Genomic DNA, 27,688 nt, shown 5'->3' with positions numbered 1-27,688 from the left:
ACACACGCACAGTCGTGAAGAAGGATCGACAGCACCTCTTCCCCCTTAGGAGGTTAAACAAGTTTAGCATGAGCCCTCAAATCCTCAAAACGTTCTACAGCTGCTCCATTGAGAGCATCTTGACTGGCTGCATCACTGCTTGGTATGGCAAGCAGTGAACAGCTTCTATCCCCCAAGCCATAAGACTGCTAAATAACAAACAAAATGGCTGGTCAAACACATATCTGAATTGACCATTGTATTTATTAAACATTTTGCACTGTCTCTATGCACACTCACGCGCCAACACACAGAACAGGAGGCTGAAGAAATTCGACTTGTCACCAAAAGCACTCACAAACTGTAAGAGATGCACAATCGAGAGCATCCTGGCGGACTGTATCACCGCCTGGTACGGCAACTGCTCCGCCCACAACCGTAAGGCTCTCCAGAGGGTCGTGAGGTCTGCACAACGCATCACCGGGGGCAAACTACCTGCCCTCCAGGACACCTACACCACCCGATGTTACAGGAAGGCCATAAAGATCATCAAGGACAACAACCACCCGAGCCACTGCCTGTTCACCCCGCTATCATCCAGAAGGCGAGGTCAGTACAGGTGCATCAAACCTGGGACCGAGAGACTGAAAAACAGCTTCTATCTCAAGGCCATCAGACTGTTAAACAGCAACCACTAACATTGAGTGGCTGCTGCCAACACACTGACTCAACTCCAGCCACTTTAATAATGGGAATTGATGGGAAATGATGTAAAATATATCACTAGCCACTTTAAACAACGCTACCTAATATAATGTTTACATACCCTACATTATTCATCTCATATGTATACGTATATACTGTACTCTATATCATCGACTGCATCCTTATGTAATACATGTATCACTAGCCACTTTAACTATGCCACTTTGTTTACATACTCATCTCATATGTATATACTGTACTCGATACCATCTACTGTATCTTGCCTATGCTGCTCTGTACCATCACTCATTCATATATCTTTATGTACATATTCTTTATCCCCTTACACTGTGTATAAGACAGTAGTTTTGGAATTGTTAGTTAGATTACTTGTTGGTTATTACTGCATTGTTGGAACTAGAAGCACAAGCATTTCGCTACACTCGCATTAACATCTGCTAACCATGTGTATGTGACTATTACAATTTGATTTGACATGCACACACTTTTATACCGACTCTACACACACTTACATACAATCTTAATTTACACTGCTGCTACTCTGTTTATCATACATACGGATTCCTAGTTACGGTATCCCTGTGCATACAATATCTACCTCTATCACTACAGTATCCCTGTATATTGGAAATATGGTATTGGCACTGACCCTGTATATAGTTTCTTACTTTCTCGTGTTCTTATTTCTATTTCTCATGTTTTTGTTCTACCCTGTTATCTTTAGTACTACATTGATACTGATTACTGCATTGTTGGGTTTAGAGCTGGCAGGAAAGGCATTTCACTGTACTTGTGCACGTGACAACTTGGTGTCTAAACAGAACAACTATATTGCCTGGTAGCATCATACATCTCTGAACCAGGAGACTGTAGCTTCTCTGTATAGGGAAGTGACCACCTCCAAAAAGTGGTACTTTAAGCTTTTTATGCAGCCAACCTAAAAATGAACAAATGCAATATCAATCAATCCCACTGACTCTCCTCTCACTCAACACACACTAAATTACCAAATTAAAATATTCAATTTGATCTGTCTTTTTATTCTGCAGTTGTTTAAACACCACAAGTACAAAACATTGCATCAGAATCTTTAAAGCAGAATAATACCAATATACAAATTAACACAAACGTATGAAACAAAATAATATAAGGAATATGGAGCAAAGACAATACAGAAGTAAGCATTCTGTGCGTTATCATTATTATACCCACCAATAAACATATTCCATTATCTAGTTCAACTTTATATACAATATCCTGTTCAGGAATAATACATTCATTTTAATCAAAAGACACAGCATAGGGCACATCATTAAAACAATCACTTAAGTGTATGTAGCCTATACTTAAAATTCAAACCTATGAAATATACAGTACCAGACAAGTTTGAACACACCTACTCATTCCAGGGTTTATCATTACTTTTATTATTTTTTAGTGTAATAATAGCGAAGACATCAAAACTAATGAAATAACACATACGGAATCATGTAGTAACCAAAAAACTGCTAAACAAATCAAAATATAGCTACCCTTTGCCTTGACAGCTTTGCACACTCTTGGCATTCTCTCAACCAGCTTCATGAGGTAGTCACCTGGAATGCATTTCAATTAACAGGTGTGCCTTGTTAATTTGTGTAATTTTATTTCCTTCTTTAATGCATTTGAGCCAATCAGTTGTGTTGTGACAAGGTATGGGTGGTATACAGAAGATATTTAGTAAAAGACCAAGTCCATATTATGGCAAGAACAGCTTGAATAAGCAAAGAGAAACGACAGTCCATCATTACTTTAAGACATGAAGGTCAGTCAATCCGGAAAATTTCAAGAACTTTGAAAGTTTCTTCAAGTGCAGTTGCAAAAACCTCTCATGAGAACCGCCACAGGAAAGGAAAACCAAGAGTTAACTCTGCTGCAGAAGATAAGTTCATTGGAGTTACCAGCCTCAGAAATTGCAGCCCAAATAAATGTAACAGACACATCAAAATCAACTGTTCAGAGGAGACTGTGTGAATTAGGCCTTCATGGTCGATTTGCTGCAAAGAAACCACTACTAAAGGACACAAATAATAAGACTTGCTTGGGCCAAGAAACACGACATTAGATTGGTGGAAATCTGTACTTTGGCTCTGACTCCAAATTGGAGATTTTTTGGTTCCAACCGACGTGTCCTCGGATGGGACCACAGTGTCTCCTGACCCCTCCTGTCTCAGCCTCCAGTATTTATGTTGCAGTAGTTTGTGTCGGGGTGGCTAGGGTCAGTTTGTTATATCTGGAGTACTTCTCCTGTCCTATTCGGTGTCCTGTGTGAATTTAAGTGTGCTCTCTCTAATTCTCTTTTTCTTTCTCTCTCTCGGAGGACCTGAGCCCTAGGACCATGCCTCAGGACTACCTGACATGATGACTCCTTGCTGTCCCCAGTCCACCTGGCCGTGCTGCTGCTCCAGTTTCAACTGTTCTGCCTTATTATTGGACCATGCTGGTCATTTATGAACATTTGAACATCTTGGCCATGTTCTGTTATAATCTCCACCCGGCACAGCCAGAAGAGGACTGGCCACCCCACACAGCCTGGTTCCTCTCTAGGTTTCTTCCTAGGTTTTGGCCTTTCTAGGGAGTTTTTCCTAGCCACCGTGCTTCTACACCTGCATTGCTTGCTGTTTGGGGTTTTAGGCTGGGTTTCTGTACAGCACTTTGAGATATCAGCTGATGTACGAAGGGCTATATAAATAAATTTGATTTTGATTTGTGAGACTGCATTCCAGGTGACTACCTCATGAAGCTGGTTGAGAGAATGCCAAGTGTGCAAAGCTGTCATGGCAAAGGGTGGCTATATTTTGATTTATTTAACTTTTTTTGGTAACTATATGATTCCATATGTGTTATTTCATAGTTTTGATGTCTTCACTATTATTCTACAATGTAGAAAATAGTAAAAAATAAAGACAAACCCTGGAATGAGTAGGTGTGTCCAAACTTTTGACTGGTACTGTATTTATTGGACCCTGTAGGGTTTTTATCCCGAAGTGGACCCTGGGCATGTGAGAGGTGGGGCGCGAGTTATGAGAATACATCTACAATAACACACTATTTCTTCTTAATTTGGGTCATTAGAGGAAGATTTGAGTCACAGGAGGATGGTAAAATTTCTAATTTGGGTTTCAAGATAAACATTGAAGAACCCCCGCTGTAGAAAAACACTTCACTCAGGTATTCAAATATGGGTAGTGTTCCTATTTACATTTTTTTGTAAAACTGCAGTTTTGGAGAAAAAAAAAAGAAGAAATTTTTTTTTTGGGGGGGGGGGGGGGGTTTATGAGTAAAACGTTTCAAAATTATCTGTTTGTGTGTTGTCTTCAGCAAAAAAAACTCAAAGGAAGAAAATCAATGAGGAGGCTAGTGACACTGAGCAGCAACATAGCAACCCTAACAAGACAAGAACAGCCATGATGAAGAAAGCAGGTATATTCAGGCATAACTGATGTACAGTGGGGCAAAAAAGTATTTAGTCAGCCACCAATTGCACAAGTTCTCCCACTTAAAGATGAGGCCTGTAATTTTCATCTTAGGTACACTTCAACTATGACAGACAAAATTAGATTTTTTTTCTCTCCAGAAAATCACATTGTAGGATTTTTAATTAATTAATTTGCAAATTATGGTGGAAAATAAGTATTTGGTCAATAACAAAAGTTTATCTCAATACTTTGTTATATACCCTTTGTTGGCAGAGGTCAAACGTTTTCTGTAAGTCTTCACAAGGTTTTCACACACTGTTGCTGGTATTTTGGCCCATTCCTCCATGCAGATCTCCTCTAGAGCAGTGATGTTTTGGTGCTGTTGCTGGGCAACACAGACTTTCATCTCCCTCCAAAGATTTTCTATGGGGTTCAGATCTGGAGACTGGCTAGGCCACTCCAGGACCTTGAAATGCTTCTTACGAAGCCACTCCTTCGTTGCCCGGGCGGTGTGTTTGGGATCATTGTCATGCTGAAAGACCCAGCCACGTTTTATCTTCAATGCCCTTGCTGATGGAAGGAGGTTTTCACTCAAAATCTCACGATACATGGCCCCATTCATTCTTTCCTTTACACGGATCAGTCGTCCAGGTCCCTTTGCAGAAAAACAGCCCCTAAGCATGATGTTTCCACCCCCATGCTTCACAGTAGGTATGGTGTTCTTTGGATGCAACTCAGCATTCTTTGTCCTCCAAACACGACGAGTTGAGTTTTTACCAAAAAGTTATATTTTGATTTCATCTGACCATATGACATTCTCCCAATCTTCTTCTGGATCATCCAAATGCTCTCTAGCAAACTTCAGACGGGCCTGGACATGTACTGGCTTTATTAGGGGGACACGTCTGGCACTGCAGGATTTGAGTCCCTGGCGGCGTAGTGTGTTACTGATGGTAGGCTTTGTTACTTTGGTCCCAGCTCTCTGCAGGTCATTCACTAGGTCCCCCCGTGTGGTTCTGGGATTTTTGCTCACCGTTCTTGTGATCTTTTTGACCCCACGGGGTGAGATCTTGCGTGGAGCCCCAGATCGAGGGAGATTATCATTGGTCTTGTATGTCTTCCATTTCCTAATAATTGCTCCCACAGTTGATTTCTTCAAACCAAGCTGCTTACCTATTGCAGATTCAGTCTTCCCAGCCTGGTGCAGGTCTACAATTTTGTTTCTGGTGTCCTTTGACAGCTCTTTGGTCTTGGCCACAGTGGAGTTTGGAGTGTGACTGTTTGAGGTCATGGACAGGTGTATTTTATACTGATAACAAGTTCAAACAGGTGTCATTAATACAGGTAACGAGTGGAGGACAGAGGAGCCTCTTAAAGAAGAAGTTACAGGTCTGTAAGAGCCAGAAATCTTGCTTGTTTGTAGGTGACCAAATACTTATTTTCCACCATAATTTGCAAATATTAAAGAAGAAGTTACAGGTCTGTAAGAGCCAGAAATCTTGCTTGTTTGTAGGTGACCAAATACTTATTTTCCACCATAATTTGCAAATAAATTCAATAAAAATCCTACAATGTGATTTTCTGGATTTTTTCCCCTCATTTTGTCTGTCATAGTTGAAGTGTACCTATGATGAAAATTACAGGCCTCTCTTATCTTTTTAAGTGGGAGAACTTGCACAATTGGTTTCTGACTAAATACTTTTTTGCCCCACTGTATATTAATGCTGAAGATAGCCAAGCCTTGCCTATGTATTCAAAGAAACTATTTCTGCTCAACAGGCTCCTCCCAGAGGCTGGGCTGGAAATCTCTCTGTCTCTTGCCACCAGGAGGAAGAATTGCATGGTCCCCATATCCTTGACAACTTCACAGTTTCTAAATCCAGAGGTGCAACATTGAAGTCTTCCAGGAACACCTGCGAAACAGACCAGGCTGAGGTTTGAGATGAGAACAGTGAAATTAGTTGTTTATTTTCTCAATCTAAAGACACAACCCTAGATTTGAGCCAATGTCTTAAGTAGTTGAACATGTTATTACTCCAACCTCGTGAAAGTGACAAACTGACAAGTTTTCATTTTTGTCCAAAAAACTATCAAAAGACATCCTTTAATTAGACGTTCTGCACATGCGCAGTTTGGCGCGATATGACCATTAGACCAACGTAATGGTAAAACATGCCTGATCTGTGCCGCACATAATGCCCGCAGTTACAGGATTCTAATCCTGTCTGCTGCGGCCCGGGTCCAGCTCTGCTAAGAAGCCCGTTCCTCTTTAATCTGAAATCCGCACCAAACCTCTGTCAACAGCTGTTCCCTCAATACGTCGTCAACAACAACCATAACATTCCGGGAGACACCCCAAATGACCCCAAAACCCCCCAATTATATTATCCTCACTGTACCTTCCTGTTCATGCCAACACACACTAACACACATCATATAATAATAACCTCCCTTCATAATAGATTTGTTTAAATGAGGGGCGTCAGGAGGGGCGTAGCCTAGTGGTTAGAGAGTTGGACTAGTAACCGAAAGGTTGCAAGTTCAAACCCCCGAGCTGACAAGGTACAAATCTGTCGTTCTGCCCCTGAACAGGCAGTTAACCCACTGTTCCTAGGCCGTCATTGAAAATAAGAATTTGTTCTTAACTGACTTGCCTAGTAAAATAAAGGTAAAATTAAAAAAAAAAAGAATACCATCAAGGTCAATAAACATCAAAATATACAGTGATTTCGGGATCCCTTAGTGTCTTATCCAAGTCACTCTGAAATCTTAAGTTAGAGAGGGTCCTGCTGACCAAGCGGGATCTCCCTCTATTTGGCAACATTTCAGCAAGAGGCAGAGCTGGCAGGAGGGTGAGGGGGATGCTGTATAATTGACAATATTTCAATGGTACTCATGTCAATGGCATGCAGGTTGGTGAGTGTTTTTCTGTGTGGTAGGCCTTTTGTAGTGTTAACACACAGCCTGAAGACACCTGGGAATGGTCTATGCACGAGTGTGTGTATCTGTATTGATTCATATTGGCAGGGGTATGTGGCAATGGACCCCTATGTAGTAGGTTGCTTGTATTGTCAATATAGACTGAGGAATATGAGTACAATGTTCATGTACGCAATGAAGTGGATCAGCCAAAGGACTCAAGCCTGTCGATTTCATACGGCACTATAGTAGAGTCAATAAAGCCCCTCCCGTCTCCACCTCCCAGTAGTACCACCGGTCGGTGTGTAGGGGGGCTCAGAACTCATCGTCAGAGCTGAGCAGCAGGGTCTTCTCGTTGTCGCGGGTGCTGAGGTTGCTGTGGCTGCGGGACACTGGCGCCCCTCCGCGCTGCTCAAGGGTGGACTGCTGTGTGTACTGCTGGTAGGCCGGGGAGAAGTTGTGGATGGCGTCCTGCACCATGTCTCCGGGGTTCATGGTCTCCTTCAGACTGCTGGAGATGCTCTTCATTGGGGCGCAGCGACCTGCCGAAAGAAGATGGAAATAAAGGGAGGATGAGGGATAATGCAAGGAAGAATGGAACCCTACAGTGAACAAACCTGAATGCCATGAGTAAACAAAGTGGAGGATCACATAATACTACTGAACCAAACAGACAGAAACAGCCAGTGGAGCTCCTACTGCATTGCAAGGGGAGAACTCATACACACCACAAAATAATACATTGATAAAAGCAGTACATACTGTACAATAATGGCAATACAAATGTATGACAGCACTGAGGAGGCTCAAAATAAATTGTTTGTACAAAATTAAGCTCTATATCTCAGAAACAGTTAAAAATAATAGAATAACAAAATATGAGCACATCACAGAAATGGAGTCAACCATAAAGTACTGTGGCAGTGAGAAGCCAAACACAGCTGAGCTAGTGGTAGACCTACCGTACTGTCCATAAATAGGAAAGGACCCTTATAGTGCAGCACAGAGAGACAGATAAAGAGAGAGAGGGACATAAGAAAATATAAAAGGATGAATATTGAACAATAAAAAAAGAGAAGGGTGAGATAACAGAACAGGAGAATAAGGAAGAGAGGGAAGATAAATGTGAGGAGAAAAAGGGATTCAACAAAATAAAAATTGAGTAAAAAACCGAGGGAGAGGAGAGAGAGGGAGAATAAAAGAGAAGATGAAACATTTAGAGGCAGACAGAGCAAGTCAGTGGAACAAAATCACTGAAATAGACATGAAGAGCAACCATGGAGAACCAGTGTTCTGAATCCTCACTGAACACAGTTCCAGAAACATAAGCAACTGCTTGTGTCATTTAGTCAGGGACACACTAATATGCTAGTGATGACTTGATTTCTTTTTACTTAAACAGTTCTCTCTCTAAACTGCATGGATAGTCCCTCCCTCTGTATCCTTACCGTAGGAGTCCAGCCTCTTGTCCATGTAGACCTTGTAGGTGAAGGCGTGGCGCAGGGCCACAGCGGCAAAGAACATCTCAATGCAGATGATAAAGTTCTGGTAGCCGGCGGCGACCGTGCCCTCCCCAACTGACACTTCGGGAGAGTTGATTTTAGGGATGGCTCCACACTTCTCCAGGATGGCCAGCAGCATACCTTATCCCCCAGAGAGAGAGGGAGAAATCGAGGAAGGAGGATCAGAGTACTGTCAAATCACATTGTGTGTATTATCTGGAAGAGAGGGTCAGCACACTCGGATGCAGCATTATCTATGATACATTGCGTGTGTGTGTGTCGATCGAGACGTTTCCTTACCCTGCCAGAAAGAGAGGAAGATGACAGACTTGACCATGAGGAACTTGAGCATGGGGCTGTAGGGGACCAGCAGGTTGCGGGTGGCGAAGTAGAAGAGGAAGAGGGCGTAGAGAGACAGGCTGACAGAGAAGTTATAGATGATGGTCACATACAGGTACCCACTGGCCACACTGGAGAGAGAGAGAGAGGCACAGCCAGCTATCAGAACAGTGTCAACACATAGGAATGTCTTAGCACAGTCTTGTCTTAGAGATTAAGTAATATAATTCCTACTCTGAGATGCTTGACAACTACAACCCTGACATTTCGATGAAAACAGATTTACAGCCAGAATAGTGCAAATGTAAAAAACATCTGTGAGAACAAACAAATTAACATTTAAACTGTTCATGCAGAAAAGTACAGACAAGTAAAGATATTATAGACAAACATGAATCCTCTGTGGCTTTTGAAACAATTAACTTTGAGGTCAACACAGGTTAAGCAAATACTCTGATATAGTATAGAGTAGAATGAGTGAGTGTCCCATAGCCCAACATACTTGAAGTCTCCATCTCTGTACTTCCCAAAGGCCTGCAGGATGACTGTGATCATGGCCATCAGAGGCTTCACCACACAGAACTGTAGAGTGGCCTGAGAGAGAGAGAATGTGTAATGCTGGAACAACTCTGTGTTCATATGTAAGGGTTTCTCACAAATAATGTGTGAGAAGAAGGCTTTCACTATACCTGTTTGCAGAATCGGAGGAATCCAATGGAGTAAGTCCTTCCCCAGAGACAGCAGGTGCCGTACACACAGCTGGACCTGTAGACAGCCAAGACACAAGCATTTGGTAGTCTGTGATCTCAAGATCCAAATGGCATGAAGAGGTTCAAACCATACAATAAAGTATTGATACACATTACTATTCTGCAGTTGTGGGATGTTTGAATGACATTATTGGATTGTACATGAATTGTCTTTTTTTATTTTTTATAAGAGAGGACAAAGAGTGATAATAGAGAGAGACTTACTCAATGGGCTTTCCTCTGATCTCAGCCATGATGGCGCTCTCCCCTCCAAGGTACTCATAACACAGGCTGAGGAAGTTGTAGATCACAAACGCTACAGAGGAAACACACAAAAACACATGTAAGCAGTGTCAGAGAGTTGAGAGAATATGGGGGTAGTTGCCTCTATGTAACTACAGCAGTCTTTCGGTTAAGCTTTCATATCCAAAAATCAATCTGTCTGTCTGTGTGTATTTGGTCTGTTTGGATTCTGGGCCTTCCCTTGAGAACCCAGAAACATTTACGAGAAAGAACACTAACTCACACCGAAGTAAACATGTTCTATCTAGAGGCATTGGCCATGTTCCTCTCTACAGTATTAAGGCCTTGGTCCCTATTTCCCACGAGCAGAATGCTGATGTGCTGTGTCAGTGCATGGGCCACTGCAGAAAGCAAAACAAGATGAGAGTCTTTGTCCCCAATGGCCTCTGGCTAAACCGCCCTCCATTCTAGCTTGGATCAACATCGCTCTGTCCCCCTGTGTGCACACAAAGCTACACTCCCCCACTGTGTGCATGTGAGACAACGGGTTTTCCAGAGATTCCCAAATATTGATATCCATCCAGCTGAATGTTTAGTCCAAAACTATTCAGTTACCATCCTATTTAACAACACATGTACAGTACTGGTATAATCTAATATGCGCCTGTTTATTTGAATCCATTCATTAGCATAAATTATTTAGCTAAGAGATTTGAATGGTTCATAGAGATTTCAATTGATTTGGAAATTAAATAAATTGTTTCAAGTTAACAGAGCACAGTTGTGGGTCCCGACTCCTTGGGACAGACGGGAGAGTTGAGAGAAAATCCTCTCGTCAGACTGAATCACTTCCAGTTCATCGGGGCAGAAGATGCACTAGGACTTCTGTCTCTCCTTTGACTATGAACACTGTTATTGGTGTCATTGACTGGGAGGAATGTGGTTTCAGCTGCTGTCCCAGGTGTTCAGGCCATGCTAATTTGAGGGTGGTGAAGCAACTACAGGACAAATCAATCCTGAAGCTTTGCTGCTCTTTCTCCTGTTCTGTTTCTTTTCTGGCATGGGAAACTCCAGCCATAAAGGACCCCTGCCTATTCCATTTGCTTTCCTTGTATATTGTATTTTCACAAATAGCTGCATAGAGGTCTGAGCAGACAATAATGGGAATCCCAGTGGCATCCTTACAGTATTGACTCCTGCTATTCGAATGTTTGGAACAGGGCTCCGGGCAGCCGAGCGGAAATGGAGGAAAACTCGCCTCCCTGCAGACCTGGCATCCTTTCACTCCCTCCTCTCTACATTTTCCTCCTCTGTCTCTGCTGCTAAAGCCACTTTCTTCCACTCTAAATTCCAAGCATCTGCCTCTAACCCTAGGAAGCTCTTTGCCACCTTCTCCTCCCTCCTGAATCCTCCTCCCCCCCCCTCCTCCCTCTCTGCAGATGACTTCGTCAACCATTTTGAAAAGAAGGTTGACGACATCCGATCCTCGTTTGCTAAGTCAAACGACACCGCTGGTTCTGCTCACACTGCCCTACCCTGTGCTCTGACCGCTTTCTCCCCTCTCTCTCCAGATGAAATCTCGCTTCTTGTGACGGCCGGCCGCCCAACAACCTGCCCGCTTGACCCTATCCCCTCCTCTCCAGACCATTTCCGGAGACCTTCTCCCTTACCTCACCTCGCTCATCAACTCATCCCTGACCGCTGGCTACGTCCCTTCCGTCTTCAAGACAGCGAGAGTTGCACCCCTTCTGAAAAAACCTACACTCGATCCCTCCGATGTCAACAACTACAGACCAGTATCCCTTCTTTCTTTTCTCTCCAAAACTCTTGAACGTGCCGTCCTTGGCCAGCTCTCCCGCTATCTCTCTCAGAATGACCTTCTTGATCCAAATCAGTCAGGTTTCAAGACTAGTCATTCAACTGAGACTGCTCTTCTCTGTATCACGGAGGCGCTCCGCACTGCTAAAGCTAACTCTCTCTCCTCTGCTCTCATCCTTCTAGACCTATCGGCTGCCTTCGATACTGTGAACCATCAGATCCTCCTCTCCACCCTCTCCGAGTTGGGCATCTCCGGCGCGGCCCACGCTTGGATTGCGTCCTACCTGACAGGTCGCTCCTACCAGGTGGCGTGGCGAGAATCTGTCTCCTCACCACACGCTCTCACCACTGGTGTCCCCCAGGGCTCTGTTCTAGGCCCTCTCCTATTCTCGCTATACACCAAGTCACTTGGCTCTGTCATAACCTCACATGGTCTCTCCTATCATTGCTATGCAGACGACACACAATTAATCTTCTCCTTTCCCCCTTCTGATGACCAGGTGGCGAATCGCATCTCTGCATGTCTGGCAGACATATCAGTGTGGATGACGGATCACCACTTCAAGCTGAACCTCGGCAAGACGGAGCTGCTCTTCCTCCCGGGGAAGGACTGCCCGTTCCATGATCTCGCCATCACGGTTGACAACTCCATTGTGTCCTCCTCCCAGAGCGCTAAGAACCTTGGCGTGATCCTGGACAACACCCTGTCGTTCTCAACTAACATCAAGGCGGTGGCCCGTTCCTGTAGGTTCATGCTCTACAACATCCGCAGAGTACGACCCTGCCTCACACAGGAAGCGGCGCAGGTCCTAATCCAGGCACTTGTCATCTCCCGTCTGGATTACTGCAACTCGCTGTTGGCTGGGCTCCCTGCCTGTGCCATTAAACCCCTACAACTCATCCAGAACGCCGCAGCCCGTCTGGTGTCCAACCTTCCCAAGTTCTCTCACGTCACCCCGCTCCTCCGCTCTCTCCACTGGCTTCCAGTTGAAGCTCGCATCCGCTACAAGACCATGGTGCTTGCCTACGGAGCTGTGAGGGGAACGGCACCGCAGTACCTCCAGGCTCTGATCAGGCCCTACACCCAAACAATGGCACTGCGTTCATCCACCTCTGGCCTGCTCGCCTCCCTACCACTGAGGAAGTACAGTTCCCGCTCAGCCCAGTCAAAACTGTTCGCTGCTCTGGCCCTCCAATGGTGGAACAAACTCCCTCACGACGCCAGGACAGCGGAGTCAATCACCACCTTCCGGAGACACCTGAAACCCCACCTCTTTAAGGAATACCTAGGATAGGATAAAGTAATCCTTCTCACCCCCCCCCTTAAATGATTTAGATGCACTATTGTAAAGTGGCTGTTCCACTGGATGTCATAAGGTGAATTCACCAATTTGTAAGTCGCTCTGGATAAGAGCGTCTGCCAAATGACTTAAATGTAAATGTAAATGTTTGCATGCATGTATAAATACACAACATCTGTGTGTGTGAGTGAGAGTGTAACTTTGACAGCACTGGGGCCCTCTATATTTAGCAGTGTGGAGCCCTGGGGCCACAGCTGCTGCCTGTGCGGTGTGCTGGCAGGGAGAGTCCACTGTGTGCAGCCTGGCTGAGCTGTCCACTCCCCTGCCGTCAATCCATGCGCTCCAAGCACTCACACACATCGTACAGTACACACACACACACACACACACACACACACATATAGCATTCTCTCACACATCGTAGACTCAGAACTCTCTTTGACACAAGGTAGACTAAATGTGCAGCGCAAAGCACTCGTTCATGCATTGAGCACACCTTCGCACTGAGGTCCCCTTTTCCCCACAGACATAGGGTTGTACATACAATAGAGTTTGTCAGGAATAATTTGATGGCAGAGTCCGGTAAGCAAGTGGCACACCTGTCTGTATTATGTAACCACTGTAACAAAATACTAATGCCAATTTCTGTTGATGTTACTTCTGTTGAGATACAGCCGGCTGATACAGAACAGCCAGACAATTTATCTGTTCATAAGTGAGTGGTTTCTAAAACTCAAGGCTTCAGTCGTTTGCATACTGTTGCTAGGGAACAGGCTTCCCCTCCCCAGCAATCCCAGCAGGCCTTGGAAACAAAGATGGCCACTCTCGTAAAGGCAGAGAGATCGCAAAGGCCATCTGTCACTCGGGACAGAACAGATTCCCCCACACTCGATACTACGGACCAGTGGCTGGAACCGGTTCAGAGAACAGAACGAAAAACCATAAAAGGAACAAAATCAGAACCAGGAACGAAAGTGATCTATTCTTCTCCCGAACAGAACCATTACTTTAAAAGCATGGGGACCGGTTAATAACGTTCGGGGCATTTACATGTTTTTTTTTAAAGTCCCACAAAATAAACAAAGCGCCTATGCAAAGCTCTGTCAATCAGAAACTTCTTCCAGTGTTGTCCTGCTAGAGGTGTGCCGAGTAGTTGGACAGAATGAGTATAGTAACAGATATGGGCAATTTTTTGGAAACGACTTAACCAGAGTATTTTTTGTAATTATCTTTCTCATGTCAGTCAAGTCAGATGTTACATGGTCTAAATAACTTAACCAAATCAAATCAAATTTTATTTGTCACATACACATGGTTAGCAGATGTTAATGCAAGTGTAGCGAAATGCTTGTGCTTCTAGTTCCGACAATGCAGTAATAACCAACAAGTAATCTAACTAACAATTCCTAAACTACTGTCTTATACACAGTGTAAGGGGATAAAGAATATGTACATAAGGATATATGAATGAGTGATGGTACAGAGCAGCATAGGCAAGATACAGTAGATGGTATCGAGTACAGTATATACATATGAGATGAGTATGTAAACAAAGTGGCATAGTTAAAGTGGCTAGTGATACATGTATTACATAAGGATGCAGTCGATGATATAGAGTACAGTATATACGTATGCATATGAGATGAATAATGTAGCGTAAGTAACATTATATAAGGTAGCATTGTTTAAAGTGGCTAGTATATTTACATCATTTCCCATCAATTCCCATTATTAAAGTGGCTGGAGTTGAGTCAGTGTCAGTGTGTTGGCAGCAGCCACTCAATGTTAGTGGTGGCTGTTTAACAGTCTGATGGCCTTGAGATAGAAGCTGTTTTTCAGTCTCTCGGTCCCAGGTTTGATGCACCTGTACTGACCTCGCCTTCTGGATGATAGCGGGGTGAACAGGCAGTGGCTCGGGTGGTTGATGTCCTTGATGATCTTTATGGCCTTCCTGTAACATCGGGTGGTGTAGGTGTCCTGGAGGGCAGGTAGTTTGCCCCCGGTGATGCGTTGTGCAGACCTCACTACCCTCTGGAGAGCCTTACGGTTGAGGGCGGAGCAGTTGCCGTACCAGGCGGTGATACAGCCCGCCAGGATGCTCTCGATTGTGCATCTGTAGAAGTTTGTGAGTGCTTTTGGTGACAAGCCAAATTTCTTCAGCCTCCTGAGGTTGAAGAGGCGCTGCTGCGCCTTCTTCACGATGCTGCGCCTTCTTCACGATGCTGTCTGTGTGAGTGGACCAATTCAGTTTGTCTGTGATGTGTATGCCGAGGAACTTAAAACTTGCTACTCTCTCCACTACTGTTCCATCGATGTGGATAGGGGGGTGTTCCCTCTGCTGTTTCCTGAAGTCCACAATCATCTCCTTAGTTTTGTTGACGTTGAGTGTGAGGTTATTTTCCTGACACCACACTCCGAGGGCCCTCACCTCCTCCCTGTAGGCCGTCTCGTCGTTGTTGGTAATCATCAAGCCTACCACTGTTGTGTCGTCCGCAAACTTGATGATTGAGTTGGGCGTGCGTGGCCACGCAGTCGTGGGTGGACAGGGAGTACAGGAGAGGGCTCAGAACGCACCCTTGTGGGGCCCCAGTGTTGAGGATCAGCAGGGAGGAGATGTTGTTACCTACCCTCTCCACCTGGAGGCGGCCCGTCAGGAAGTCCAGTACCCAGTTGCACAGGGCGGGGTCGAGACCCAGGGTCTCGAGCTTGATGACGAGCTTGGAGGGTACTATGGTGTTGAATGCCGAGCTGTAGTCGATGAACAGCATTCTCACATAGGTATTCCTCTTGTCCAGATGGGTTAGGGCAGTGTGCAGTGTGGTTGAGATTGCATCGTCTGTGGACCTATTTGGGCGGTAAGCAAATTGTAGTGGGTCTAGGGTGTCAGGTAGGGTGGAGGTGATATGGTCCTTGACTAGTCTCTCAAAGCACTTCATGATGACGGAATTGAGTGCTACGGGGCGGTAGTCGTTTAGCTCAGTTACCTTAGCTTTCTTGGGAACAGGAACAATGGTGGCCCTCTTGAAGCATGTGGGAACAGCAGACTGGTATAGGGATTGATTGAATATGTCCGTAAACACACCAGCCAGCTGGTCTGCGCATGCTCTGAGGGCGCGGCTGGGGATGCCGTCTGGGCCTGCAACCTTGTGAGGGTTAACACGTTTAAATGTTTTACTCACCTCGGCTGCAGTGAAGGAGAGACCGCATGTTTCCGTTGCAGGCCGTGTCAGTGGCACTGTATTGTCCTCAAAGCGGGCAAAAAAGTTATTCAGTCTGCCTGGGAGCAAGACATCCTGGTCCGTGACTGGGCTGGATTTCTTCCTGTAGTCCGTGATTGACTGTAGACCCTGCCACATGCCTCTTGTGTCTGAGCCGTTGAATTGAGATTCTACTTTGTCTCTGTACTGACGCTTAGCTTGTTTGATAGCCTTACGGAGGGAATAGCTGCACTGTTTGTATTCAGTCATGTTACCAGACACCTTGCCCTGATTAAAAGCAGTGGTTCGTGCTTTCAGTTTCACGCGAATGCTGCCATCAATCCACGGTTTCTGGTTAGGGAATGTTTTAATCGTTGCTATGGGAACGACATCTTCAATGCACGTTCTAATGAACTCGCACACTGAATCAGCGTATTCGTCAATGTTGTTATCTGACGCAATACGAAACATGTCCCAGTCCACGTGATGGAAGCAGTCTTGGAGTGTGGAGTCAGCTTGGTCGGACCAGCGTTGGACAGACCTCAGCGTGGGAGCTTCTTGTTTTAGTTTTTGTCTGTAGGCAGGTATCAGCAAAATGGAGTCGTGGCCAGCTTTTCCGAAAGGGGGGCGGGGCAGGGCCTTATATGCGTCGCGGAAGTTAGAGTAACAGTGATCCAAGGTTTTTCCACCCCTGGTTGCGCAATCGATATGCTGATAAAATTTAGGGAGTCTTGTTTTCAGATTAGCCTTGTTAAAATCCCCAGCAACAATGAATGCAGCCTCCGGATAAATGGTTTCCAGTTTGCAAAGAGCTAAATAAAGTTCGTTCAGAGCCATCGATGTGTCTGCTTGGGGGGGGGATATATACGGCTGTGATTATAATCGAAGAGAATTCTCTTGGTAGATAATGCGGTCTACATTTGATTGTGAGGAATTCTAAATCAGGTGAACAGAAGGATTTGAGTTCCTGTATGTTTCTTTCATCGCACCATGCCTCGTTAGCCATAAGGCATACGCCCCCACCCCTCTTCTTACCAGAAAGGTGTTTGTTTCTGTCGGCGCGATGCGTGGAGAAACCCGTTGGCTGCACCGCTTCGGATAGTGTCTCTCCTGTGAGCCATGTTTCCGTGAAGCACAGAACGTTACAGTCTCTGATGTCCCTCTGGAATGCTACCCTTGCTCGGATTTCATCAACCTTGTTGTCAAGAGACTGGACATTGGCAAGAAGAATGCTAGGAAGTGGGGCACAATGTGCCGTCTCCGTAGTCTGACCAGAAGACCACCTCGTTTCCCTCTTTTTTGGAGTCGTTTGTTTGGGTCGCTGCATGCGATCCATTCCGTTGTCCTGTTAGTAAGGCAGAACACAGGATCCGCGTCGCAAAAAACATTTTCTTGGTCGTACTGATGGTGAGTTGACGCTGATCTTATATACAGTAGTTCTTCTCGACTGTATGTAATGAAACCTAAGATGACCTGGGGTACTAATGTAAGAAATAACACGTAAAAAAACAAAAAACTGCATAGTTTCCTAGGAACGCGAAGCGAGGCGGCCATCTCTGTCGGCGACGGAAGTGTAGGTCAGTCTGCCTGTGTGTAAAGAAAAGGATGGGCTGTACATTAATCCTGCTACTATGATTGGATAGAGTGTTTGGAGCTTGAGCTGTTTTGCAAGGAGGAATGGGAAAGAATTTCAGTCTCTCGATGTGCAAAACTGATAGAGACATACCCCAAGCGACTTGCAGCTGTAATCGCAGCAAAAGGTGGCGCTACAAAGTATTAACTTAAGCGGGCTGAATAATTTTGCACGCCCAATTTTTCAGTTTTTGATTTGTTAATTAAAAAAGTTTGAAATATCCAATAAATGTCGTTCCACTTCATGAGTGTGTCCCACTTGTTGATTCTTCACAAAAAAAATACAGTTTTATATCTTTATGTTTGAAGCCTGAAATGTGGCAAAAGGTCGCAAAGTTCAAGGGGGCCGAATACTTTCGCAAGGCACTGTAAGTAGATGTTGGCAAAATACCTAAGCATATTAAAACCTCTATGTTTTTTACGATCACTAGTATCATCCGATCCGACTATCAACTGTCAATTTATGGATACAAATATGAGTATGGCCATGTCGGCACACACATACTGCCTGCCAGCTGAAGATGTTTGCCAGTGTGCATGTAGACAACTTGCCCCTCCCCTTCGAAGCATCGCTGTAGTCTACTGACGTTACAAGTGTGATTCAGAATTTTGTGAGAAAGATTTTTTAATTAGAGAAGAATGGATCAACTTTTTCAATGTTAGTTAGGGATACTATAGTTATAAAATTTCACATTGGATTTATTAACTACAAAAAGGTAAGACGTGTTTTTAATTCTGGTGCCGCTCAGTAGACACAAGCTTGTTAGCTAGCTCTAAGCCAACTCTGAAGTTCAAAGAAAAAAAAGTTCCTTCAGCCGCTCCTCCGTTATTATAATTCTGTGGGTCTAATTCAGATAATGCATGTCATCACAAGATGCTCAGCGCTTCGAGCCAAGTCTCTACCCACCCACAGTTGCACCTCGTGTCCTACACTTGTCTTTTCCATCACGCATGTAAACAACTCACTGAGCTATAGCTTGCCAGTTCCATAGAAAGCTGCTCTATCCATACTGCATACTTGGTGAAGTAATTTAATGTAAAAAAATAATTTCTAAAAAGTTAGATGTAAAAAGTTAGATGTAAAAATATATATATATATATATTATTTCAGAGGTTTAAAAATGAACAGAAAGGAACGATATAAACCTGTCATCTTTTAGGGTCAAACCGGTTAAGAACTTTATTTTGCAGGTCAAAAAAGTGGAATGGAACGGGAAAAAAACAATGGTTCTATTCAGAACAAAAGGATTGTGAAATTATTTTGTTTCCAACTCCTGCTACGGGACACAAACAAGTGCACATGCAAAAACACAATCATTGAAAAAAATATGTTGAGTACCTGTGCATCTCCGATGGAGTAGAACTGTTAAACAGCCACCACTAACGTTGAGTGGCTAATGCCAACACACTGACTCAACTCCAGCCACTTTAATAATGGGAATTGATGTAAAATATATCACTAGCCACTTTAAACAATGCTACTTAATATAATATAATGTTTACATACCCTACATTATTCATCTCATATGTATACGTATATACTGTACTCTATATCATCTACCGCATCTTTATGTAATACATGTATCACTAGCCACTTTAACTATGCCACTTTGTTTACATACTCATCTCATATGTATATACTGTACTCGATACCATCAACTGCATCTTGCCTATGCCGCTCTGTACCATCACTCATTCATATATCTTTATGTACATATTCTTTATCCCTTTACACTTATGTGTATAAGGTAGTAGTTTTGGAATTGTTAGCTAGATTACTCATTGGTTATTACTGCATTGTCGGAACTAGAAGCACAAGTATTTCGCTACACTCGCATTAACATCTGCTAACCATGTGTATGTGACATAAAATTTGATTTGATTTGACGTACGTGTGTGATATTGCTTTAAAAAACACAGAACATGTAGTAGCACAGCAGAAAGGTTTCGGCCTTAACAGTGTACTGCAAACAATGGAATGCACCTGTGATTAGCGCAAATTCATTCTTCCATTGCAACATCAAACCATAGACCAGCAAGATGAGCAACAAACCATGTCGATCACAGCTCTATTTGAATGTATAAAGAACAAAAATATAAACACAACATGCAACAATTTCAAAGATTTTACTGAGTTACAGTTAATTTAAGGAAATCAGTCAACTGAAATAAATTAGACCCTAATCTATGACTGTTGGTTACAGATACCTTTAAAACAATGGGCCTCAGGATCTCGTCACGGTGTCTCTGTACATTCAAATTGCCATCGATAAAATGCAATTGGGTTCGTTGTCCACAGCTTATGCCTGCCCATACCATAACACCCCCTCTGCCATGGAGCACTCTGTTTACATCAGCAAACCGCTCGCCCACACACGTGGTCTGCGGTTGTGAGGCCGGTTGGACGTACTGCTAAATTCCCTAAAACAACATAGGAGACGGCTTATGGTAGAGAAATGAACATTCAACTCTCTGGCAACGGCTGTCGTGGAAATTCCTGCAGTCACCATGCCAATTGCAAGCACAGTATCTCTTCTCTCTAAAACAAATGTACTTGTATGTATTTTATGTTTCTCAAGGCATTCTATTCAGATAAGAGTCATACACCATTGACAGGGTGGGAAGGTTCTCACCTTCGTAGCAGTCGCGGACCGTGTCAAAGTAGACATAGTACTCTTCGTTAGTGAAGAAGAGGAGGCTGAGCCACGAGTCAAAGGCGTAGATGGGAACGATGAAGAGGATGCGAACTATGTGCCTCTGCTCATTGGGAGAGCTGTAGTAGCGCAGGTGCATGTAGATCTGTCAAAGGGAGAAAGATTGGGAAAGATATAGACAAGAAAGAGAAGGAGAGTGAAGAGGGCATCATTTAATCTCAGCTCCTAAAGGACATGGCTAGATTATAATGTACTTCATTGTAGGAGAACAATTTAAAAACTATAAATGTGACAGTTAAATAGACAATGGATTGAAAGGAGGGTAATTGTGTTTGAATATTCAACAGCTTCCTTCTCCCTGAGAGGGACCACAGCTATGTCAACGTGAGCTAGCTAAAACAGGCTAGCTGAAACAAGTGTCTCATGAAATCAATGTGTTTTCACTTGGGCTCAGTGACTGTGACTTTATGGTCCTGCCCACATCCTGGGGAGAGCAGTCAACATCGTGCGTGTGATGAGTGGAGCTGCGTTGTGTTTCCATTTGGATGAGCAGGCTCTGTCATCAGTACCTTTTGTCTAATTCATCCTGTCCCAGGTTCCCACTTACACAAAGCTACACCTATCACCTTTCCTGGCCTGGGCACACACACCTTTGGTAAAATAACAAACAGTAGGGCGCTCGCACACAGAGAGCACTGTACCCAGCTTTGTTGCTAGGCAACAGCCCCCGCTCTCTGATGTCACTGCAGGTACACCTGTTGTCAGAGCGACGGCTCATCTTTAACCCTTTGTGTGAGCAGCAACACACAATGGAGAGGAATCATTAACCTGGGCCTTTCAGTAGCTCTGAACCTACAGGAGGTTAGTGGTCTGCAGGCAACATGACTACATATTTGAAGACCTGCCACAGCTACTTTATCATGGCTGAACAGCCTGAGGTGTTCCAGAGTGCATAATCAACCTGGACTTAGCAGGCGTGAGGAATCTGAAGGGATGCCTTGATATGCTTCTGCAGTTTCTATCTGCAATTTGATTTGTTCATACTGAGATTACTACTGTAGGCACTAGGCATCCATCTTATGCAGCAGTGAGACCACACTAACATATGATTTGAGAACACACAGTTGAAGCACATGTTAGATGCAGCATGCAGAAAAACATAGGAGCGTGTTTGTGTATGTAGAGGTCGACCGATTATGATTTTTCAATGCCGATACTGATTATTGGAGGACCAAAAAAGCGGATAGCGATTAATTGGCCGATTTAAAAATAAATGTATTTGTAATAATGACAATTACAACAATACTGAATGAACACTTATTTTAACTTAATATAATACATCAATAAAATCAATTTAGCCTCAAAGAAATAATGAAACATGTTCAATTTGGTTTAAATCATGCAAAAACAAAGTGTTGGAGAAGAACGTAAAAGTGCAATATGCGCTATGTAAGAAAGCTAACGTTTCAGTTCCTTGCTCAGAACATGAACATATGAAAGCTGGTGGTTCCTTTTAACATGAGTCTTCAATATTCCCAGGTAAGATGTTTTAGGTTGTAGTTATTATAGGACTATTTCCCTCTATACCATTTGTATTTCATTAACCTTTGGCTATTGTATGTTCTTATAGGCACTTTAGTATTGCCAGTGTAACAGTATAGCTTCCGTCCCTCTCCTCGCTCCTCCCTGGGCTCGAACCAGCAACACAACGACAACAGCCACCACATCAAAGCAGAGTTACCCATGCAGAGCAAGGGAAACAACCACCCCAAGGCTCAGAGCGAGTGAAGTTTGAAACGCTATTAGCGCGCGCTAACTAGCCAGCCATTTCACTTCAACTCCCGAGATGAGGCTGGTGGGACCGATAGGTTTGAAGTCATAAACAGCGCAATGCTTGACACACAACGAAGAGCTGCTGGTAAAACGCACAAAAGTGCTGTTTGAATGAATGTTTACGCACCTGCTTCTGCCTACCACCGCTCAGTCAAATACTTAGATACTGTATGCTCAGTCAGATTATATGCAACACAGGACACGCTAGATAATATCTAGTAATATCATCAACCATGTGTAGTTAACTAGTGATTATGATTGATGGTTTTTTATAAGATAAGTTTAATGCTACCTAGCAACTTACCTTGGCTTACTGCATTTGGGTAACAGGCAATCTCCTTGTGGAGTGCAATGAGAGAGAGGCAGGTCGTTATTGCGTTGGACTAGTTAACTGTAAGGTTGCAAGATTGGATCCCCCGAGCTGACAAGGTGAAAATATGTCGTTCTGCCCCTGAACGAGGCAGTTAACCCACCGTCCCTAGGCCGTCATTGAAAATAAGAATGTGTTCTTAACTGACTTGCCAAGTTAAATAAAGATTAAATAAAAGGCGTAAAAAAAATTGCCGCCCAAAAATACCGATTTCCGATTGTTATGAAAACTTGAAATCGGCCCTAATTAATCGGCCATTCTGATTAATCGGTCGACCTCTAGTATGTATGTGTGAGAAAGAGTTCACTAGATTTTACCTGGTGGCAGGTTATTAGCAGGGCTGTCCAGACAAAGAACCCTGACACGGTCTGGGCAGTGGAGGTCATGAGGAAGTATGGTTCCTCAGGGGTCACCAGGGGGGTGTCTGGCACCCAGGAGGCATTGGAGCCCGACGGGGCCGCTGTGGTCGTGGACCCTGGGGCCATATCGGCTGGGGGGTCATTTTCCATTCGATCTGACAAGGGCATGCCACGTCTCCACAGCTCCTCCATCATCTGGAGGGAGACAACAGGGGGAAATGGTGGGTTTTTGGCTCTTCCGGATATTCACAGTCACACATTAACAGAAATAGCTAAATATGTAGAAAAGGTAGAGCTCCATTAAGGAACCGTGTGCCTCCCAAGGGACCAATACCCTAGTTTCTTTCAAGGTTATCGAACACATAACACATGGATGGTTGTTTCGGGCATACCAATTAAAACCTACTACTTTATTCAATTGAACAATTGAAGCTGAAACTAACATCCTAGTGGAGAGAGAAAATCTAAATAAGATATGGAGAGGAGAGAGAAAGAGGGGAACCAGAAGGAGCTGAGTGAGGGAGAGAGAGAGGGCGGAACCAGAAGGAGCTGAGTGAGGGAGAGAGAGAGGGGGGGAAACCAGAAGGAGCTGAGTGAGGGAGAGAGAGAGGGGGGGAAACCAGAAGGAGCTGAGTGAGGAGAGAGAGGGGGGGAAACCAGAAGGAGCTGAGTGAGGGGAGAGAGAGGGGGGAAACCAGAAGGAGCTGAGTGAGGGAGAGAGAGGGGGGGAAACAAGAAGGAGCTGAGTGAGGGAGAGAGAGGGGGGGGGGAAACCAGAAGGAGCTGAGTGAGGGAGAGAGAGAGGGGGGGAAACCAGAAGGAGCTGAGTGAGGGAGAGAGAGGGGGGGAACCAGAAGAAGCTGAGTGAGGGTGAGAGAGAGGGGGGAACCAGAAGAAGCTGAGTGAGGGAGAGAGAGAGGGGGAACCAGAAGAAGCTGAGTGAGGGAGAGAGAGAGGGGGAACCAGAAGAAGCTGAGTGAGGGAGAGAGAGGGGGGAACCAGAAGGAGCTGAGTGTGGGAGAGAGAGAGAGGGGGAACCAGAAGGAGCTGGGTGAGGGAGAGAGAGAGGGGGGAACCAGAAGGAGCTGGGTGAGGGAGAGAGAGAGAGGGGAACAGAAGGAGCTGGGTGAGGGAGAGAGGGGAAACAGAAGGAGCTGGGTGAGGGAGAGAGAGGGGAACCAGAAGGAGCTGAGTGAGGGAGAGAGAGGGGAACCAGAAGGAGCTGAGTGAGAGAGAGAGAGAGGGGGAACCAGAAGAAGCTGAGTGAGGGAGAGAGAGAGGTGGGAACCAGAAGGAGCTGAGTGAGGGAGAGAGAGAGGGGAACCAGAAGGAGCTGGGTGAGGGAGAGAAAGGGGAACCAGAAGGAGCTGAGTGAGAGAGAGAGAGAGGGGGAACCAGAAGAAGCTGAGTGAGGGAGAGAGAGAGGTGGGAACCAGAAGGAGCTGAGTGAGGGAGAGAGAGAGGGGAACCAGAAGGAGCTGGGTGAGGGAGAGAAAGGGGAACCAGAAGCAGCTGAGCGAGGGGAACCAGAAGGAGCTGAGTGAGGGAGAGAGGGGGGAACCAGAAGGAGCTGAGTGAGGGAGAGAGGGGAACCAGAAGGAGCTGAGTGAGGGAGAGAGAGGGGAACCAGAAGGAGCTGAGTGAGGGAGAGAGGGGAACCAGAAGCAGCTGAGCGAGGGGAACCAGAAGGAGCTGAGTGAGGGAGAGAGGGGAACCAGAAGGAGCTGAGTGAGGGAGAGAGAGGGGAACAGAAGGAGCTGGGTGAGGGAGAGAGAGGGGAAACAGAAGGAGCTGAGTGAGGGAGAGAGAGGGGAACCAGAAGGAGCTGAGTGAGAGAGAGAGAGAGGGGGAACCAGAAGAAGCTGAGTGAGGGAGAGAGGTGGGAACCAGAAGGAGCTGAGTGAGGGAGAGAGAGAGGGGAACCAGAAGGAGCTGGGTGAGGGAGAGAAAGGGGAACCAGAAACAGCTGAGCGAGGGGAACCAGAAGGAGCTGAGTGAGGGAGAGAGGGGGGAACCAGAAGGAGCTGAGTGAGGGAGAGAGGGGAACCAGAAGGAGCTGAGTGAGGGGAACCAGAAGGAGCTGAGTGAGGGAGAGAGGGGGGAACCAGAAGGAGCTGAGTGAGGGAGAGAGGGGAACCAGAAGGAGCTGAGTGAGGGAGAGAGAGGGGAACCAGAAGGAGCTGAGTGAGGGAGAGAGGGGGGAACCAGAAGGAGCTGAGCGAGGGAGAGAGGGGGGAACCAGAAGGAGCTGAGCGAGGGAGAGAGGGGGGAACCAGAAGGAGCTGAGCGAGGGGAACCAGAAGGATGCTGAGTGAGGGAGAGGGAGTTGGAAGTTGAGAGAGAACACAGGGACAGAGTGAATCAGTCAGACAGAGCGAATTGGTGTGACATGGGCTGAGGGCCCACTGACCCAAATTCTCCTTCTCCTCCTGGTTTGAGAGCAGGGGCAAGCGTAGGAGAGCCAAAAATACACCAAATAAATCTCTTTGGGGCACACTGAAGGACAGACTGGGTATATCAGTGCCAGTGGGACATATAGCTAATGAGAGGAATTTATTGAATGACAGAAAAATTGTGAACATTTATATGATGTTGGTTTGAGTCTTTTCGCCGTCAGCAGCACATGATCAATTCTCAAAGTCAGCAAGGTAACAGACCCCTATTGCTCATTAGGTCTGTATTGCAGAATAGCCAGATATCAGTTTTCTAATGGGAAACTGTAGGCTAAGTGACCATTAGAAAGATGGACAGTAGATACTCCACATCCTTGTACTCAATCCTGGCATTAGTGATGCTCACTAGGTAATGTGATTGCTCGACGCATCAGTCTGGAGTCCAATGATGGCAATAACCTAATCATTCAGAATAAAACTACTAATTTAAAAATGGGGATTCAATTAATATGCATGGCTAAATATAGGCAGGCTGTGGCCATGGGTGACTCACGCTGCTGGACGAAGCCTGCTTTATGCTTCAATTTTGAGGGGACAGTTACATTTGAATGTCACACTCGATTCCCTCAAGTTGGGTTTCTCAAGTAACTATTGGTTCGTGATAAGCATAGACTATTGACTGATGACTATTGAGGTTGAATATCAGCAATATGAAGAATATGACAATGAATGCCTATTAGGTTTATAATGCGATTTTCCCATGACACAAATGCTTAATTATTCAAGAAAAAGGGAAAGGGTTGAGACAGTAGTAAAGAATGAAAGTATTGGTCAATATTGATGGCTTCTAAAAACAGAAAACATGCTATATTGATAAGGTATACTGATGTTCAGTTGTAATTGAGAGCCATGTCTGGTGCATTTCGTTTGGTTCAAAGACCACATAATTCATAAAGACACGACAGGGGAGACTCCATCAATCCCTGCTGACTGAGCCGGAGGGTGTATTTCATACCATCCATTATACTTTGACCTAAATCCTATCAGTCATGCAACATAGGCTTTTTGACATAGATGCCAAAATAAAACGAGATACATTTCTGCAGTTTTCCTCTCCAGATATACTAAAGGCATAACATACTAAGGAGAATATATGGCGTTGTACTGAGAATAAATGAATAACAACATCATTTCCATGGAAATACTTCAATAAAAGCATTAAAACAATAGCAGCTGCCCATTTTCATGAGGGTAAAAAGGCAACAACCTCTTTATGGATGGTTTCATTATGAAAATTGTAATTGTACAACAAAGTGAAAACAGGAGCTGAAATTACAGCTGTGTCATCAAAGCGAAAGCTACATTCGTCGTTCGTTTGGAAACCGTTTCTTTCCATCCATTCTGAACACAAAAACACAGCGCGAGCGGTGGCTTACCTGCCTCTGCTGCAGTAGTTTGATTTGTGTACACACTGCGGCTGTTTCAATCCAAGCATAAATGTATCCTAAATACGTTATTAGCTACGACAGACACACATTCATACTCAATTAAAATTACTGCAATATAACGTCAAGTGAGCAACCAATTTAAACCATGTTTACAGTTGTATCTTGCTCGCTAGCTAACGTTAGCATAGCTAGTTCGGTAGCTGCTCGCAAACTCTTCAAAGCCTAGGCAAATAAACTTTTGTCTGTACTAATTGTTCATCTCGTGTAGAAAAACTTTATTCAGTCACTATCATATCAAAATAGCATTATCGGGGAACGCTCGTAAATTCGGCTCCGTTCTTCCCCTGTATCTCTCCTAGCGATTCACTACCCTAAGATTCTTACAGTAGCAAAACAGCGAAACTCCTCCACTGATCCTGCTTTCACGCAGGCGCAGTAGCTTCTTCTCCTTGAGCCACTTTCCCATGATGGAACTCGTATATGCCAGCTGGTCGGTCTTGCATTGTTGTCCAAACCCAAATTTTTTATATTTGTGTATGAAGAATTTACCAGATAGTGTGAAGTTTATTCATTCCGTAGCTTTGTTTTCATTCGAATAATATTACATATTTTATTGTAAATACATACGTCTTAATGAAATAAACGCAATTACTTAGCTCGCTCCAAAATAACTTGTCACAAAACATTTGGATAGTTTCCCCATTTGGATAGTTTCCCCATATACAAATCAAAGGGCAACCAAGCTTTTTTCCATTCAAGTTCAGTAAT

At 44.6% G+C, this 27,688-nt stretch overlaps 1 protein-coding gene across 2 annotated transcripts; it reads right to left on the bottom strand.

Annotated features, from left to right (window-relative positions):
• Nucleotides 1-1,724: 1,724 nt before the first annotated feature.
• Nucleotides 1,725-27,336, bottom strand: LOC135554222 (transmembrane protein 184B-like). 2 transcript variants are annotated; one of them, XM_064986376.1, is made up of 10 exons: nucleotides 26,909-27,336; nucleotides 23,038-23,274; nucleotides 20,497-20,662; nucleotides 9,898-9,988; nucleotides 9,613-9,688; nucleotides 9,426-9,517; nucleotides 8,885-9,054; nucleotides 8,531-8,725; nucleotides 8,045-8,071; nucleotides 1,725-7,624 (listed from the first exon to the last, which is right to left on the bottom strand). In XM_064986376.1, exons 2-10 carry the CDS (start codon nucleotides 23,272-23,274, stop codon nucleotides 7,398-7,400), a joined length of 1,281 nt encoding a protein of 426 aa, XP_064842448.1. In that variant the 5' UTR covers nucleotides 26,909-27,336; the 3' UTR covers nucleotides 1,725-7,397. The 2 variants fall into 2 exon arrangements, with proteins under 2 accessions (XP_064842448.1, XP_064842449.1); XM_064986377.1 differs by lacking the exon at nucleotides 8,045-8,071.
• Between the last annotated feature and the right edge of the window lie 352 nt (nucleotides 27,337-27,688).

The sequence above is a fragment of the Oncorhynchus masou genome, chromosome 14, assembly GCF_036934945.1.
Source record: "Oncorhynchus masou masou isolate Uvic2021 chromosome 14, UVic_Omas_1.1, whole genome shotgun sequence".
Classification (NCBI taxonomy): Eukaryota; Metazoa; Chordata; class Actinopteri; order Salmoniformes; family Salmonidae; genus Oncorhynchus; species Oncorhynchus masou.
Note: the sequence above shows the minus strand (reverse complement) of the source record. Positions and strands in the feature narration are given on the sequence as shown.

Coding starts and splice junctions, on each gene's coding strand:
- LOC135554222 (XM_064986376.1), bottom strand. CDS start 23,274: ATGATGGAGGAGCTGTGGAGACGTGGCATGCCCTTGTCAGATCGAATG. Junction 9,518..9,612: donor TCCTCCGATTCTGCAAACAG/GTATAGTGAAAG, acceptor TCTCTCTCTCAG/GCCACTCTACAGTTCTGTGT. Junction 8,072..8,530: donor CAAGAGGCTGGACTCCTACG/GTAAGGATACAG, acceptor CTGCACTATAAG/GGTCCTTTCCTATTTATGGA.